The sequence below is a fragment of the Taeniopygia guttata genome, chromosome 2 (genome assembly GCF_048771995.1).
Source record: "Taeniopygia guttata chromosome 2, bTaeGut7.mat, whole genome shotgun sequence".
In the NCBI taxonomy this organism is placed as follows: Eukaryota; Metazoa; Chordata; class Aves; order Passeriformes; family Estrildidae; genus Taeniopygia; species Taeniopygia guttata.
This window is the reverse complement of record NC_133026.1, coordinates 64204224-64218434: the sequence shown is the minus strand read 5'-3', so window position 1 is coordinate 64218434 and position 14211 is coordinate 64204224. Positions and strand designations below refer to the sequence as shown.

The following is a 14211-nucleotide window of genomic DNA, read 5'->3' as shown; positions in this document are numbered from 1 at the left end:
GTCTTCCCAACTCACCAGAGAGCAGCAAGGTGAAACCCAGGTTTCAGAGCCGCTGCTGGCAAAGGGTGGAAAATCAGAGCCTAGAGCTAGAAGACACCAAGACTATGGATTCAACCTACAGGTACATGATAATCCTCAGTAACGTCAACACAAATATCCTGGTGCAAAGGTGTCCCAACCCATTCAGCTTAAGGTCTTGAGCTTTAAAGATCTGAGAAATTAGTTTTTTACCAATTGGAACAGTTAAACAAAGGAAAAAAAAATCATCCCTAGTCATAAGAATAAGAAATGTATTTACCTTTTTTTTTTTTTTTTTTTTTACTTTTTACTGCAATTATATAAGAAAAAGGAGCATTCCAGCTGCAGTGACAGCTATATTACTACACTGCAGAGTTTAAATGCAGTTTGAGGCACAAAGATAGGGGAGAAGACAAAGGAGTATTATTTATCTTTGTCCATTAAGTAAAGCAATAAAGCACTGATACGGCATTCTTTAGTTTAGATAGAAAATGCCAGCTGGTTATGGAACCAGTATGTTTCACCCAGAATAACTCTGACTTTCAAACTACTCTAAACCAACCAGCCTAAAACACAACAAATCACATACCCACAGTGGGAGCTGAACTGAGATGTGGACAGATGCCCCTCTATAGCATCATGGAAACAGCTCCATCATATACAAATATATGCACACTATATACAAATCTGACCCCAACTTGAAACAGATTGATGCTAGCTTTGTCATTTGTATTACACAACCTATTCCAAAACCCAGCCGAGGAGGAGGATTATTTATTTTCTAAGCTATAAACACTGCAGTTGAATGAATTTGCCCTTTAGATTAGAAGCTCGGATCACATTTGTATAAATATCCTGTTGCAAAGAGGAAGACTTTATTACCACTATAACTGGCAGCTAAAACCAACAAGCGCCTTAACCCTTAAGGAATTGTGTTCAGTAGAACAGGAACATGGTCCCCAGGCAGTCGCTCTGCAGGGCGCATTTACGTCCACACGTGTCTTTCCATGTAGGAGGAATCTTCCTGACCATCATGTTCCCATATTTCATTCTGGGTGCAAACGAAACTGTTTAATAAACTGACCATTAACGTACCGTATCTTCCTTTGATCACTAACACAGGCCACTGTGTTTTTCATAGATCAGTTGTTTGGACAGTGTGGGAGTGTTTTGAGGTCTGCATTAGCAGGATATTTACACTTGAAAACATACTGATGATCCAAACCAAGGCCTAACATCTTTGATCAACCATAAACTGCTTTCCCTAGTCCTGACCTGACACCTCTCTGGTGAGGGCACGGAAGTTTCAAGAAAGAAACTGTTTAAATAATGATCAGTTTTCAGGGACAAACTAATTTCTTCCCTTCCCTTGTAAAAGTCCTGTTTACAAGGCATTCCACTCCCAAGAGGTACCAGAAATTGCAGAGGGCTTTGTTGGTTCTTCCACAAAATCAGTCCTGCACTTCAGACTCAAGTCCAGGTGCCAGGTTTAGCTGTGCGTTGGTACCACACAGGGGAGGAGAGTTGAGGCTGTGTAGCTCCTGCCTGCTGAAATTAAACAGTCTGTCAGATACAGCCAAGGTGGGACAGGCACCTGGAAGCTGACACCACTTGCCTTCCTAAACTGGTGTTTGGCAAATATCCCTGTTTTCTGCATATTCCAAAGGGAAAAAAAAAAAAAAAAAAAAAAAAAAAGACCCCACCCTAGTGTTCAAAATAGCCCAGTCTCTTAAAACTCTGGGGGGTCAGAAGCTGAAGGGCAGCAACATCCGCCAGATGTGTCACCCATTCCCTCTTCCAGCATCAGCCCCTCCAGCCCACAGCCTGTTTCAAAACCCAGCCATCCCCCTCAAAACAAACCAGATGTCACCTCGGCCCTGCCTGGTGAAGCCTCTTCTCCACACAATCCAAAATGCATACCACTGATGGCTGGCCACAAGCTTGACCCATCCATCCTGAGGATTTCATTAATCTCCTCACAGCATCCCACTGACAGCTCCAGCAGTTTGTGTTATGACAAAATGTGGCCGTTAACCACGGTTTGGTTAAAAAACAAAAGCTTTGTTTCTAGGCACTATTTTTCTTACCTTATGAAAGGGTGGAAGGAAGGGGGACATGAAAATATTACTGACACAAGTGAGTCAGTATAAAAATGTTTTCTTTTTTGAGAGAGAATGTACATAGACCACACTGTCCTCAATGTGAGTTTAACTGCCTGGAGCCCCCAAAAGTATATTTTTCATATTTCTGATGGGGCAAGGTCACATTTCTGCCCAGAGGTTTTGTGCTATTTCAATCAGCATTGATCTCTGATCATTCATGCTCTCTTTCCATACATGTCTGTCTAGAAAACAGCCTCAAGTGGGCCCATATAGTCCCTGATATTAGCCTTGTCTACAGTGGCAAAAATCAGTTTGGTAATTCAGTAACTGGCAAAAATTTTAGCCTCAGGCTTGGTTCCATTTTTAGCCAACAGGGAGCAGCCAGCAATGCCTCGTGAATCCGTGCAGCAGCGCACATCTGGGCTGGAGTCACACGCTCACACTGTTACTGTCCAGATGAGCTTTTTTTTCCCCTTGCTCCAGTAATACTGAATTAAGCCACTTCATTACACTTAATTGGAGCTAAGGGATACTTCCAAGCTCTGAGCTTTGGTGAAGATTTGTATTTACTGAAGATTTCTCTTATCTCCTGCCCTGTCAAACTTGTTTCTTTGACAGAAGCAGGCAGGATCCTTTTTCTTTATATTTCCCTCCAGAGGTGCATGCTGCCTTTCTCTTGTAAGCTCCTGGTTTAAATCTATACATGCCAGCTGCCCTCTTAAGAATCATTTGTGCCCAGAAGTATTTTAGGAGCTACCAATAATTGCTCCAGACAACTGTTAACCTCATAAACACCAAGATTAACATGGTGTCTTTGAACTTTCTCTGAAGACGGCGAATGTTAACTCAACAGGCACCTTCTGCAGCCCTTAGAGAAGAACTGTCCTGACCAGAAGGAATATATGTCAGAACAAAAAGATGAAAAAAGATGTGACATCAACTCCTCTCTCTCACCTGCTAATTCTCCAGCTAGACTTCAAGATCTGTATAGACTCCTCTTCATGCAATAAAATGCCATTAAATGTCAGGAAATATCAAGCTGTTATTCAAAGCTATTAATCTAAAGGAAGTGATTAAAAAGACACAACTTTTTTTAGTAGTTTTGGTTTTTTAAGTCAAAGGCAGATGTTATTTTCTGGCTCATAAGATGTTTTCTAAAATTCAATAGAAGCCTTACAAATATTTAGCAAGTTCCTTCAAAACCCAGTGTTTTCCTTTTCTTATAATTTAACCTTCCAGTGTTCTGATCTGGAAAAGAGAACACTGTATTCCAAATTAATCCACTGAGACAAGAGGGGAGAAAAAACCATTTTGGACTTTTTTCCCCCCAGTAAAAACAAGTAAGTGAATGGATGATCAAAACTCATAATCTCTCTAATAATATAGTTTCTTCAGACATATTAGAATAATCTGAGGCATCTTCCCCCTCCATGCAGAGATATTAGCAAACAGCTAAATACAATTTTTTAGTATTTGTTTTTAAGAATGTTTAGAGGCCTAATTCCACCCAGGTCACCAGTGAGGGTGAATGTTTGTAGCCAATGGAATCAGACCTCAACTGAATGTAACACTGAATATGCAATATAAAGCTTCTACTATCTTAACTCTTTTAACATCTGCATATTTTTAATATAAAGGGGACAATTAATAAATATATATGCACTTTTATTTACAGATAATGTACAGAAAATAGAAGCCTATCCATGTATTATTAAAAAAGCACACTTTTTAAATATGATTTTATATTTTACAAATACATGAAAGAGTCCTTTAAGCTGAAAGGAATAAAGAATGGAAAAGGGCATGTCCTTCCTACAGCTGCATGAATTTGTCAGCCACATCTTGTCCACCTCTGTGGGGATGATGTGACAAGTCCCACACACTCATCTGAAGTACAAAATGCTTTAGCCAAACATCTCCCTCCTTCCTACCAGTAAAAGTAAATAAATAAAGCAGGAAAAGAAACAAAAAGGGAGCTTTGAGGGCGTGGATGAGTCAGAGGTTAGTAATGGACTACAGACACTCATCCCTGGGCCAGCAGCTCGCACCCAGGCTCTGTCAGGAGGGACAGGGAATTGCTGACAGCATGCAGGAAGCCACACGAGGATTCCCAGTCCCGGCGGCGGGATCCCCTCAGCGTGGCCGCCAGCAACGGCACAAGGAACGTGGCAGAAGGGAACGGGAAGACCCAAAATACTCGCCAGCCCTTGGACAGAAACCACCCTGGTGATCTCCACCAGGTGCTGCTGCCTCTGCTCTGTCCATAGGGAGGCCTCGAGCACCCAGGGACGCCCAGGACGTGCAGATGCCAAAGGACATGTCACAGCTTCGCAGCGCAATCCCATTTTGGCATGCTTCTGGTATGGTGTGTGAAACAGAGATACAAAGTCCCAGCATCAATGCTGCACACAGCCACTTTGTCAGAACAGAGAGTTAGTAAATTTGTTAGGAACAGAGTATACTAGGGGTCATATCCTGTACTTTATCCAATACTTTATTCTCTTTCCCACACATTGCCTTGCTTGCTCAGTCTCCAGAAAACATGTTATATCCACATAAAAGCTGACAGTTCTCCTACTCTGTGCCTTGCTTTGGTGAGTGTCACAGAGCAGCGTATCAATTTATTCCACAGACACTTGGCAGAGGTTTCCTTCCTGCTCCAGAGGTGGGATCTCTACTTCTGGAATCTGAAGCAGACCAGCACTTGCCATTTTTCCTGCATTGTGTCTCCAAATGAACAATATAGCATCTATGAAATCTGCATGACTGTCTGGACTTTGATCGGTTCTTCAGCTGGGCACTGATGTAACGTCCTAACCAGCAGACACAACACCCCAGGAGGTTCTCCAGCAATTTGCAAGTTGAAGCACAAAGGGAACGCTGATCTCCCAAAATGCACACCTTCCTCCCCATCACCTATTTACCCAAGTATTTTTCTCTTTTCCTCAGAAGTCACACTCCCCACAGAACCACCATGAGCTATTTGATGTTGTCCTAAGAACTGCCAATCACCAAAGGCCAATCCCTCCAAATGGTACCAGTGGAAAAGCTGGAGAAAGAAGGAGCAGAAACGAAAACGCCCATGAAGCCTTCAAAGAGAAAACAAATTGAGCTTTTTTTAAACACTGCTCGTTTTGATTTCTCTTTTTTTAATGCCTGCAGCAGAGGAACACTTACAGTCCTGACAAGTTTCAGTAGAAGTAATGAAACACTTTTGTACCACAGCATTAGTCTGACATTTAATTGACCATGTATTTCCATATTTTAGCCTTACATGATTCCTCCGTCTGAAACATCACTCTTTTAAAATTAATCACTCCATTTACACTTGTTTTGATTTTTGTGTCACAGTTTCTACCCTGCCTCTCTCACTTTTCCTCTCTCATTGCCACTGAAAGACCAGAAATTATTTTGTACCTGTGGTCAGCATGTTGAATTTTCTTCTGCTTTGTTTACTTTAATATAAGTCCATCTGAGAGCTGATCAAGTCTGAGCTAATTACCAGTATTTTTCAAACTGGCTGCTAGAATTAAGTTGAAAGGGGATATGTGAATTTCAGTACACAACAGCAATGCCAGCAGTGCTTTAAAAATCTACTGCTTCTCATCAGATTCTTTCTTGCAGCTTGCAGCTAAGTCACACCCTCATTCACACCCTACCATGCCCATTTCCCATAAGGAAAGGACCATGCAATAACATAACGCTGTTAACTGAACAAACCTGATATTTATTTTCAGTCCTATCAATATTAATGCATAAGCTCAGCCTTCTCCAGGACAGCAACTGGTGGCACAGAGCAAGGTCCCTCTTGCATACCTGTTCTGATGTTCCTGCAGCACCTGGTAGATGCTGATAAGGAAGGTTTGGTTTTTAAAGCTTCCCACAACGCAGTCCTTGTAGATCCGAAACTCAGCAGCTGTGACAGCCTCGCCCTCAGGAATCTGAGACAAATTAAATTTGAATTCCTTGTGGTGCCGCTGGTGAGGCGTGAACTCCTTGTCATACTCAACTGCAGATGGGAAAAGGAAAGAAAAGGAAAAAAAAAAGGAACCATGACTAAAATTTAACAACAAAAGGTTTCTACATGCTGCCACCTGTTGCTTAAAAAAAAACAAGAATCTTGTTCTTTTCTCCAAAGATAGCCCTGGTGAGTGTCAGGAAAACTTAAAATTAAAGCTTTTCAAATACAGTACTAAGTGAAGGTGAATGTTCCCCCTCTCTAGCCAATTCCTTTGGGATTTCCTATTTTTTAAAGAAAAGCCAGCTTTGACAGGTGAAATATAACCACGCATTTTGCTCCTGTGGAAAACTCTGAAGCTTGGGACCACTCCCAGCATTTTCCACCCGTGGCTCTCCATGTTCTTTACAGCATTTCCCTAAGTCTCATAGCCCTCTTCCAAGCAAGGAGACAAGTAGCTCCATTTTGCTTTAGCACACACAGGCATAGGCAGAACCAAGTGATAGCACCAGGTCAACCGATTCCCTAAGTGCTCTAAAACACCCTGTTTTCTGGCTCCCAGGTTTGTACACTAGCCATTGGACCAACTTATGAGCAAATAGGATTAACATGACATTTATTATTTATCCCCCTCCTTTGCAGCAGCTTATTTTAGAAGGAGAGAGCTGAAGAATGACCACTTTTGGTTTTTGGTCTTAAATTTCCTTGGGTACACTCTCAAGCATAGGATTTAAGACAGACACAAAACAGAATTCCTCTTTCCTTAGGTCTCAGGATTTGCATTTTCTCTGTTTGGGGGTCCCTTTGTAAACTCCGTTTCCAGTCCCACTCTTGTATTACTTGATTACATCTCAGTCTAGTCTGACTTTGATTAATTGTTTGTTATTTTTTCTAATTTTCTACTAGAAATCATTTAAAACATTAACATATTATATAAATATACAAAATTACATCTTTACAAGCCTGAGGGGACAAAAAGTAAAAACAAAAAGCTGTTCCCACCAGTGGAACTCAAGGAGTGTATGTCAGTGATGAATAAGTCACCATTACGTTATCATTGGGGACATGATTACATGCAGAGGCAGCAAGAGAATAACAGATCGCTTTTATTGTTTGTCTTTGTGGTCACTTTTTGTTGTTCCCCCCGCCTCCATTTAATACATCAGACTGTAAAGGCATTCACAGGCCTACTCTCACAACACCCCCGTGAGGTAAGCAAGCAATGCCTGTTCTCCAGCTGGGATACTGAGTCACCAGGAGAGTGACTTGTCCAAGGACAGGCGGTGGAGGCTGGCGACAGAGCCAGGAATGACAGCCAGCGTGCTTGAGGTTCGGCACTTTACCCAGAGGTTACCTCCCTGAAGAACAGACATCTCTCAGCTGCTGGAAACAGCCCATGGAGACTTTCCCCTCTACCTTGCCCAACTGCCTATTCCTCCTCATTCTCCAGTCACAGTTCCATCTGCCCTCTCCCTTTCTTTTGGCAGCCCTTCCATGTGAGCTACCTCATCTGGCTGGGTCCATGTCCTGGCTCCCTGTTAGACAGTTAGTCACATCCTTCTCTTTGAAGCTCCCCTGGAAATCTTTTTACCTCTTTGGGACTGCTGCCAAGCATTCTATGGGACACTACACTGGGGGATGCTGTGTTAAGGGCTGCCACAAGGCAAACAGGCAAATTCTCAAACTGCTGTCAGAGTCAGACACTGCTGCCAATTTTGTTAGTCTTGCACTGCTTCTGTCTGAGCAGCTCATATGTCAAACAAGAGACAAATGAGGATGATTTGACTCTATGGCTTCCAGAAATGAGGTTGTGACACCCAGCATCTCCGTCACCAAGACCACCAAGAGAGACTGCACCAAGGCCAATGATGGTAACACACTCAATTCCAGCTCCACCAGGAATTACCTCTCTGGCTATTGGTTATGGGTGATCTGGGCTTCCCTTTGGAGCACCTGCCCCTGTGTTTAGTGGGGAACAACTCTGGCAGTACTGGACTGGTTGATGTCACTTGCATGTGCGCCCTCCAGGACGGAACCCGAGCTGCCCAATCACTCTCCATCCTGAGGAGAGTTCCACAGGATGCACTTCCCAAAAAAGAGGAGCCATGTACTTTGAGAAACTTGTAAGCAGCCAACCAATGAGAAACTGCGTTGGGCTGCTTGCAGCAGGACATGCCCAGCTTGGCCCATGTACTCGCTGCTAAAAGATGAGAAGATGTAATTAATGGTGAGGGAATGTCTAAATCCACAGGTTTGGAGAGGCACACATATGAAGCAACAGTTCTCAATTTAGAACTCGCTACATCCTTGCTCATGGGTGCAGTGACCAGCTGAAACCCACACCCCTTTCCGTGCTGTCACAGGGATGAGCTGACCTACAGGCGAGGTGCAGTGAGGTGGCTTTTCCCCAGGCTCGTGGCTGAGGATGATAAAGAAGAAGCAGGAAGAGCAAGGGGAAGGACACAACCAGGATAAGCAACAGAACTCCATCAGGGTGCCAGAAAGCTAAAATTACACCAGAGACAGCAAAGGAGTCATTGATGCTTCCTGCCAGCTCTTGCCCTACATCAAGATGTGATATGGTCTCTCCCTGTGCATGAGAGAGCCTGGAGTTGTCCCACACAGCACAGAGCTCAAAATGAGCCCAAACATCACTTTTTTTTTTGTTCCTTTCTGACCTCAAGCCAGCTAGAGTGGCTGACCTCCACTCATCACTAAAATGCGCAGTTGAAAAGTAATATAACCAAACTCTAGTCCTTTAAATCAGTATTTTCCCACGCTCCTCTCCAAAAAAGTCAAACACAAGTCACAAGAGGGAGAAAAGTCCACCAAAACAACTACCACAGAGCATGACAAGTAGCAACAGGTATGATGCTTGACTCCAATTACCCTTTCCCAGTTTATAACTTGCCTGATATATTCACAATAGTATTTTCCTGTTATTTTCAAGCTTTCTTCCTTTATCTCTGCCCTTGCCCAAATACACCACACAATCATAGAAGCTGACTAAACTGGTTACAGGGGAAACATTCAGACTTGATTTCGTTATCAGGCTTGGCAGAATAAACAACCCGAAACACACAAACAAGGAAATCTTTTTTTAATCCTTCAGATTAAGCAATTCAGCTCATTCTGTTATAAGAAAGAAATACTGCTAAGCTGATGGTGTCCTCCTCCACTGGGATCAGTTCAGAAGCAGCCCAACAACATCACAGGATGGAAAAAAGCCTATTAAGCTTGTATGAAGCAAGTATAAAAGTTTAATGAGTTGGAAAGTTTTTCTGGCTATGTATCTTCCCATGATACAATGAAGGGTGGATTTTTTTTTCTTTGTGGGAGTGGTGAGATATTTAAGTTCTATACACTCATTGTCACCCCATCAAGCTAATAATCAACTGTTTTCATTCAGCAAGACAGCTTAAAAATATAAAATGCCAACAGTCCTTCTCTGGGGGTTGTTTGCCCCCTGGAAACTCTTCATTTTTAACAAAGAAATCAAGTTTTAGAACAGCAAAATTTGGAAAGGCAAGATTCAAGCTGTGGTTCCCAGGAATCATTGCAACCCAGTCTGGATTGCTATTGCATTACAATGCATCACATGAGCTTGTATTCAAAATACAGACAGCATACATCGAAATGCAAGGCAACAGCAAAAAGTAGAAATCATTTCTCAAGCTGCTTTCCCATTATTATTTTTTCCACATGAATACATTTGGGTCAGTCTGACCGGTGATGTGAAATCCAAAGCTAACTTCCATCTGACGATGGACATAAGAATGTCTCAACTGTGCAAAGCTCTTGCAGGAAAAAATCAGGCAGCTCACAGCTGGGGCAGGTTGGAAGGTGGAAGCCCTGAGTGGTGTTGGCCTCCATAACCTTTTCCCAAAGTGCTGGCTGGAATGTCAGGACCAAGCCAGGCAGAACTAGTCTTTGTAAGGCTATGGCATGAACTACAGCCTAAAAAATTCATCTTCATTCATGGTCAGACTGTATTATCCCAACATTACTGTTCTTTTGCTGGAGTAAGTCCTTGGAGGTCACAAATCCAGGCCTGCACATATCAGGGAAAGTTGGGAAAGGAGATGTCAAGCAGATTTTAGCCCATCACGAGCCAGAGGGATTGCCCACTCTCCATCCTGACTGGTGGCTGCTCCCTTGCTTGTAATGCCAAGGAAGGTGTGAGCTCTGGACATTTGGACTCACCCGCAACTTTTCACTAGAGGCCATTTCTGAGCAGGCTGGCAGAGGATGCAGAAAGAGTTAACAGAGAAGCCTGCCAGTAGCTCTTTACATTCCCCTTAACAAATATTTTTAAATACTATACAAACACAGCACTATTGTTAAGCAGTTAAAAAGGCAAGAATGGCAAAATTAGGGTTACTGTGGTTTTGAATTTTGTGTATTCTAATTCTAACCCAGTGTTGCAATAGCCAATTTCAGCACAAAATGTCCCTGGTTTAAAAATAGCGTGCTGCTTACAATACTTGTTACTTTAAAAACACTGCACAGAAAAAAAAATTCAGAAATTAACACATCTATTTTAGCAACTATACCATCCTACTTCCACTTGACTGTGTAGCACACACCTTGGACCTAAGGAAGCATAAGCTTAATGACAGTCATGGAAATAAATTCTCCTTCTGCATTGTAATTTTAAGCATTTCTTTTTGGATCTAAATTAAACCAGTATGCAGAAATAAGAGGTCAAGAGTCTTTCCTAGGAACCACAATTTTCACTTTGAACAGCAGCACCAAGTATCATGCTATCTGGTGATTTTCTCCACTTCCAGCTGCTGAGAAAAGTGTTAGGTCAAGTGCTCAGGTGAGAATTAAAATACTGGCTTAAGGAAGTCTATAGCTCAAACTGTAGGTAATAAAGCCAAAAATACTAACCTACAGTTCCAGAAGTAATTTTTTGAAAATAAATTTTCTATATAAATAATTATTATTTCCATGACAATGCGGTTCTTTGGAGGATACAGAGAAGGAGTGGGGTTAAAAATTATTAAGACAGGACTATTTAGGACATTCTGCATCTGTCCTGACCCCAGCAAAGCTGAAACTACTGAAGAATCTTTTTGCACATCAAGATCTTTAATGGTGACATAGTTTCACAGGGTCACATGCTCCAATCCAGCCAGGATTCATAACCTGCTTCTGCAAAGTGAGTTTTGCATAAGTGTTCTTGAATTCATCTTGAGAACAAATGTAAGTGGTTCCTACTTATTTCTTCTTAGCCTTCACACGTGACCCACTCCCAAATAAAATGAGAAAACTTCTGAAAACTGGAATTGCTAACAGGAGATTCACCACCATATCTACATAATCAGCACAAAGGCAATTCCTCTCTATTACATCACCAACTTCTGCTCTAAGTCAACAGCATTTATCACACCTGGAGCGATGAAGCAGGGTATTATGCTTCAAATGCTTTAAGCATTACTAAAGTTTCAACAGTCCCCTCTAGTAACATGGACCATGTACATATGTGACTGATCTACTGCTGTGAACTTACAGTGGCATCACCAGAATTTCTTCAATATTGGCAGACAATTGCTTGCACAGAACAAAAGTCATGGAAGCTTAAATCCTCCCTTCTTGATCTTGATCCACAGCTGATAATTGCTTCTTTTGAAGCAAAAGAGAGTAAGAATGAGGGTGCTTGTACACGCAGTCTGAGGGATGTCCAGCTTTAGAGCAAGACTCAGTCTTCACTTGGGTCTTACAATTTGCCTTCTGTTTCACAGTGGATCTACACAGATGGGGTCTGCAGCACATTCTTTTTACTCTGAAGAGATGCCCACAATGTGCCTGAAGTCTGGTTTGTGTTTTCCAAATCCATCGGGTCAATCTAAAAAAGATACCAAGTCTCCCCAACAGTCCCACGTCTCTGACAGATGATCACAACTGCAGAAGCACTGTTACTGTTAAAGATTAAAGCTGACATTTCCTCCTAAAATAAGTAGCATTTCCTAAACACTGTTTTAAAAAATGCAGAGTATAACACAAAGAGCACAATGTACCAGTTTAATGTCCTCAAATGTGAAGGAGAGAAGACTAAAAGGTTTTACAGGTACTTGCTGCTGTTTAACAAGGAAACAGAAGTTAGGTTGCTCTAGGTGGACCTGCAGGTTCAAGAGCAGGTCAGCAGCAAAAACAGATGTCTCCAGAAAGTAGTGAGGATGCCTCAGAAAAGGATCACGGCTGCCTGTTTTTCACACTTCCATATACACAATGTGTGCCACTGTCGCTCAGGCACCAAGATAAAGAGGTAAGTGGTCCATCCCACTGGAGCAACATCCTAAATCCACTACTGCTTACAGACAGGACTGATCTTTACTCTAAAGACCCAAAAGAAAGCAAAACCTTCCCCTTTTCAAAACTATGATTTATTAACAAGTAATTTCACAGGTGGTGAGAAGGACAATTCTTTAAAGAGAAGAAAGTCAGATGAGACATTAAAATACAAGGTCTGAAAGCAATCCCTTTTCTGCCCAACATGCACAAGAGGTGAGGAGATAAATTCTTCCCACCTTGGTCTCAGCCCAGCAACTTCAACTACCGTCTGTGATCACAGCAATTCTACAAAGCCTCTCAGAATCTCCTAAAAATGACTGTTTCTTTCTTTTACCCCAATCATGATGAGAGATTCATCATCTACATCAAGTCCACTGCCTACAGCTCCTGCTGCTGCTCTTCTACATGCCAGATCTTCCCAAATTCTCCCCCCTACCACACCGCTCCTTCACCCATTTCTGAAATGCAGAATGAGCAAAAATAACTAATTCCAAAAAGCTGTCCCTCTGCTTCTCAAGACATCCCCCCTGGGTTTTCAGTACAATATCCCAAACAAACCGACCAAGGTTTGTTCTCAGGGATAAGAGCACATAAAAGTTTGCCAGACCTCCCTGATGAACTTGTCCCACAGGGAAAAAAGGCAGTTTTTAAACATAAAAAAAAGTCAAGATACCCACGGTTGAGTCTGGCATTGCACCATTTGCTGATCCCTCTGGGTCCAGCTGAGGTGGCTTAGACACAACAACCAGCTGCGCAACCATAAATCTAATGCAGTTTTAAGAAAATGCTTAGACACCTGTACAATCATATGAAGATTCAAGGCCAACGAATTCCAAAAGGATGCTTTCTTCAAAACAGCTCTAATATCACATCTGGGCCTACACAATATAAAGTGGAATTATTCCACTGGCTTTGGTGGAGTGATGCCAGTTTACAGCCGATGAAGACCTGGCTTTATGCTCAATAGCTGTGTGTGCCAGAAAATAATGACTCAGAAAATAACCCATCATTAATCCAATCCCAATGCAATTATGGAGATTAAATTTAAACAATAGCAAATCTCTCGCTAAACATAACACTCCACAGAAGAGTTTCAAAGGAGGAGGGTTTTTTTTACTCTTGGATGAAAAATGCAACTGAGCTCTTCTTTGTTTCTTTCTGCTGGGAATCGAGTTGGAATCGGCTTGTAAAATCAGATTAAAATAGTTGCACAACAGCTTCCTTTCAGGATTCCTGAACCAAAGGCAGTCTAAAAATCAAAATAATGCCCTAATCAAATACATAATACCCATGGGACACCAGAAAGTACTAAAAAGGCATTTTCATATTTTCACAAAGATGCCTACTGTATGGCCAGTAAAGCTTTTCCACTCTGCAATGGAAAGCAGCAGCAGTGGGGACCAGACTTGCTCTAGTACATGATGGGAAAAGTTAAAGCAAAACTGAGGAGAAGGAGAGCCCTTGGCAAAATGCTTGGGGGCAGCTAAGCCAGGAGGCTGACTGCAGGCCACTAGCACCTCTGCCACCAACACTGACTTTTGGGCTTCCTGGGCTGTGCCTCTTGCAATAACAGAGATTGCTTTGCAACTGCTTCCACAGCCGCCTCCTTCGTTCCCTCCCCACAGCTTCCCAACACAAATGTTAACAAAGCTGGTGTTTTCTTTCCATATGCTGGCACATATGGCAGGTCCCTGCACTGCAAACAGTGTTGTATCTTAGGAAAACAAAACATCTTTTGCTTAAGAGATGCCAAACTGCTTTATCAAAGGCACTACTGTTTGCATTTTTGTGGCAATATTAATGCAGTTCCCACTGAGAAGCTGATAAAGACCCTGA

The 14211-nt window shown here is 42.2% G+C and overlaps 1 protein-coding gene across 1 annotated transcript in view; it reads right to left on the bottom strand.

The window, feature by feature from the left end:
• BMP6 (bone morphogenetic protein 6) overlaps positions 1-14211 on the bottom strand; it is an 89444-nt gene that overhangs the window by 20417 nt on the left and 54816 nt on the right. Inside the window, exon 2 of the mRNA XM_030265472.4 lies at positions 5937-6129. Coding sequence (XP_030121332.2) covers positions 5937-6129 — 193 coding nt within the window. The remainder of the gene's footprint in view (positions 1-5936; positions 6130-14211) is intronic.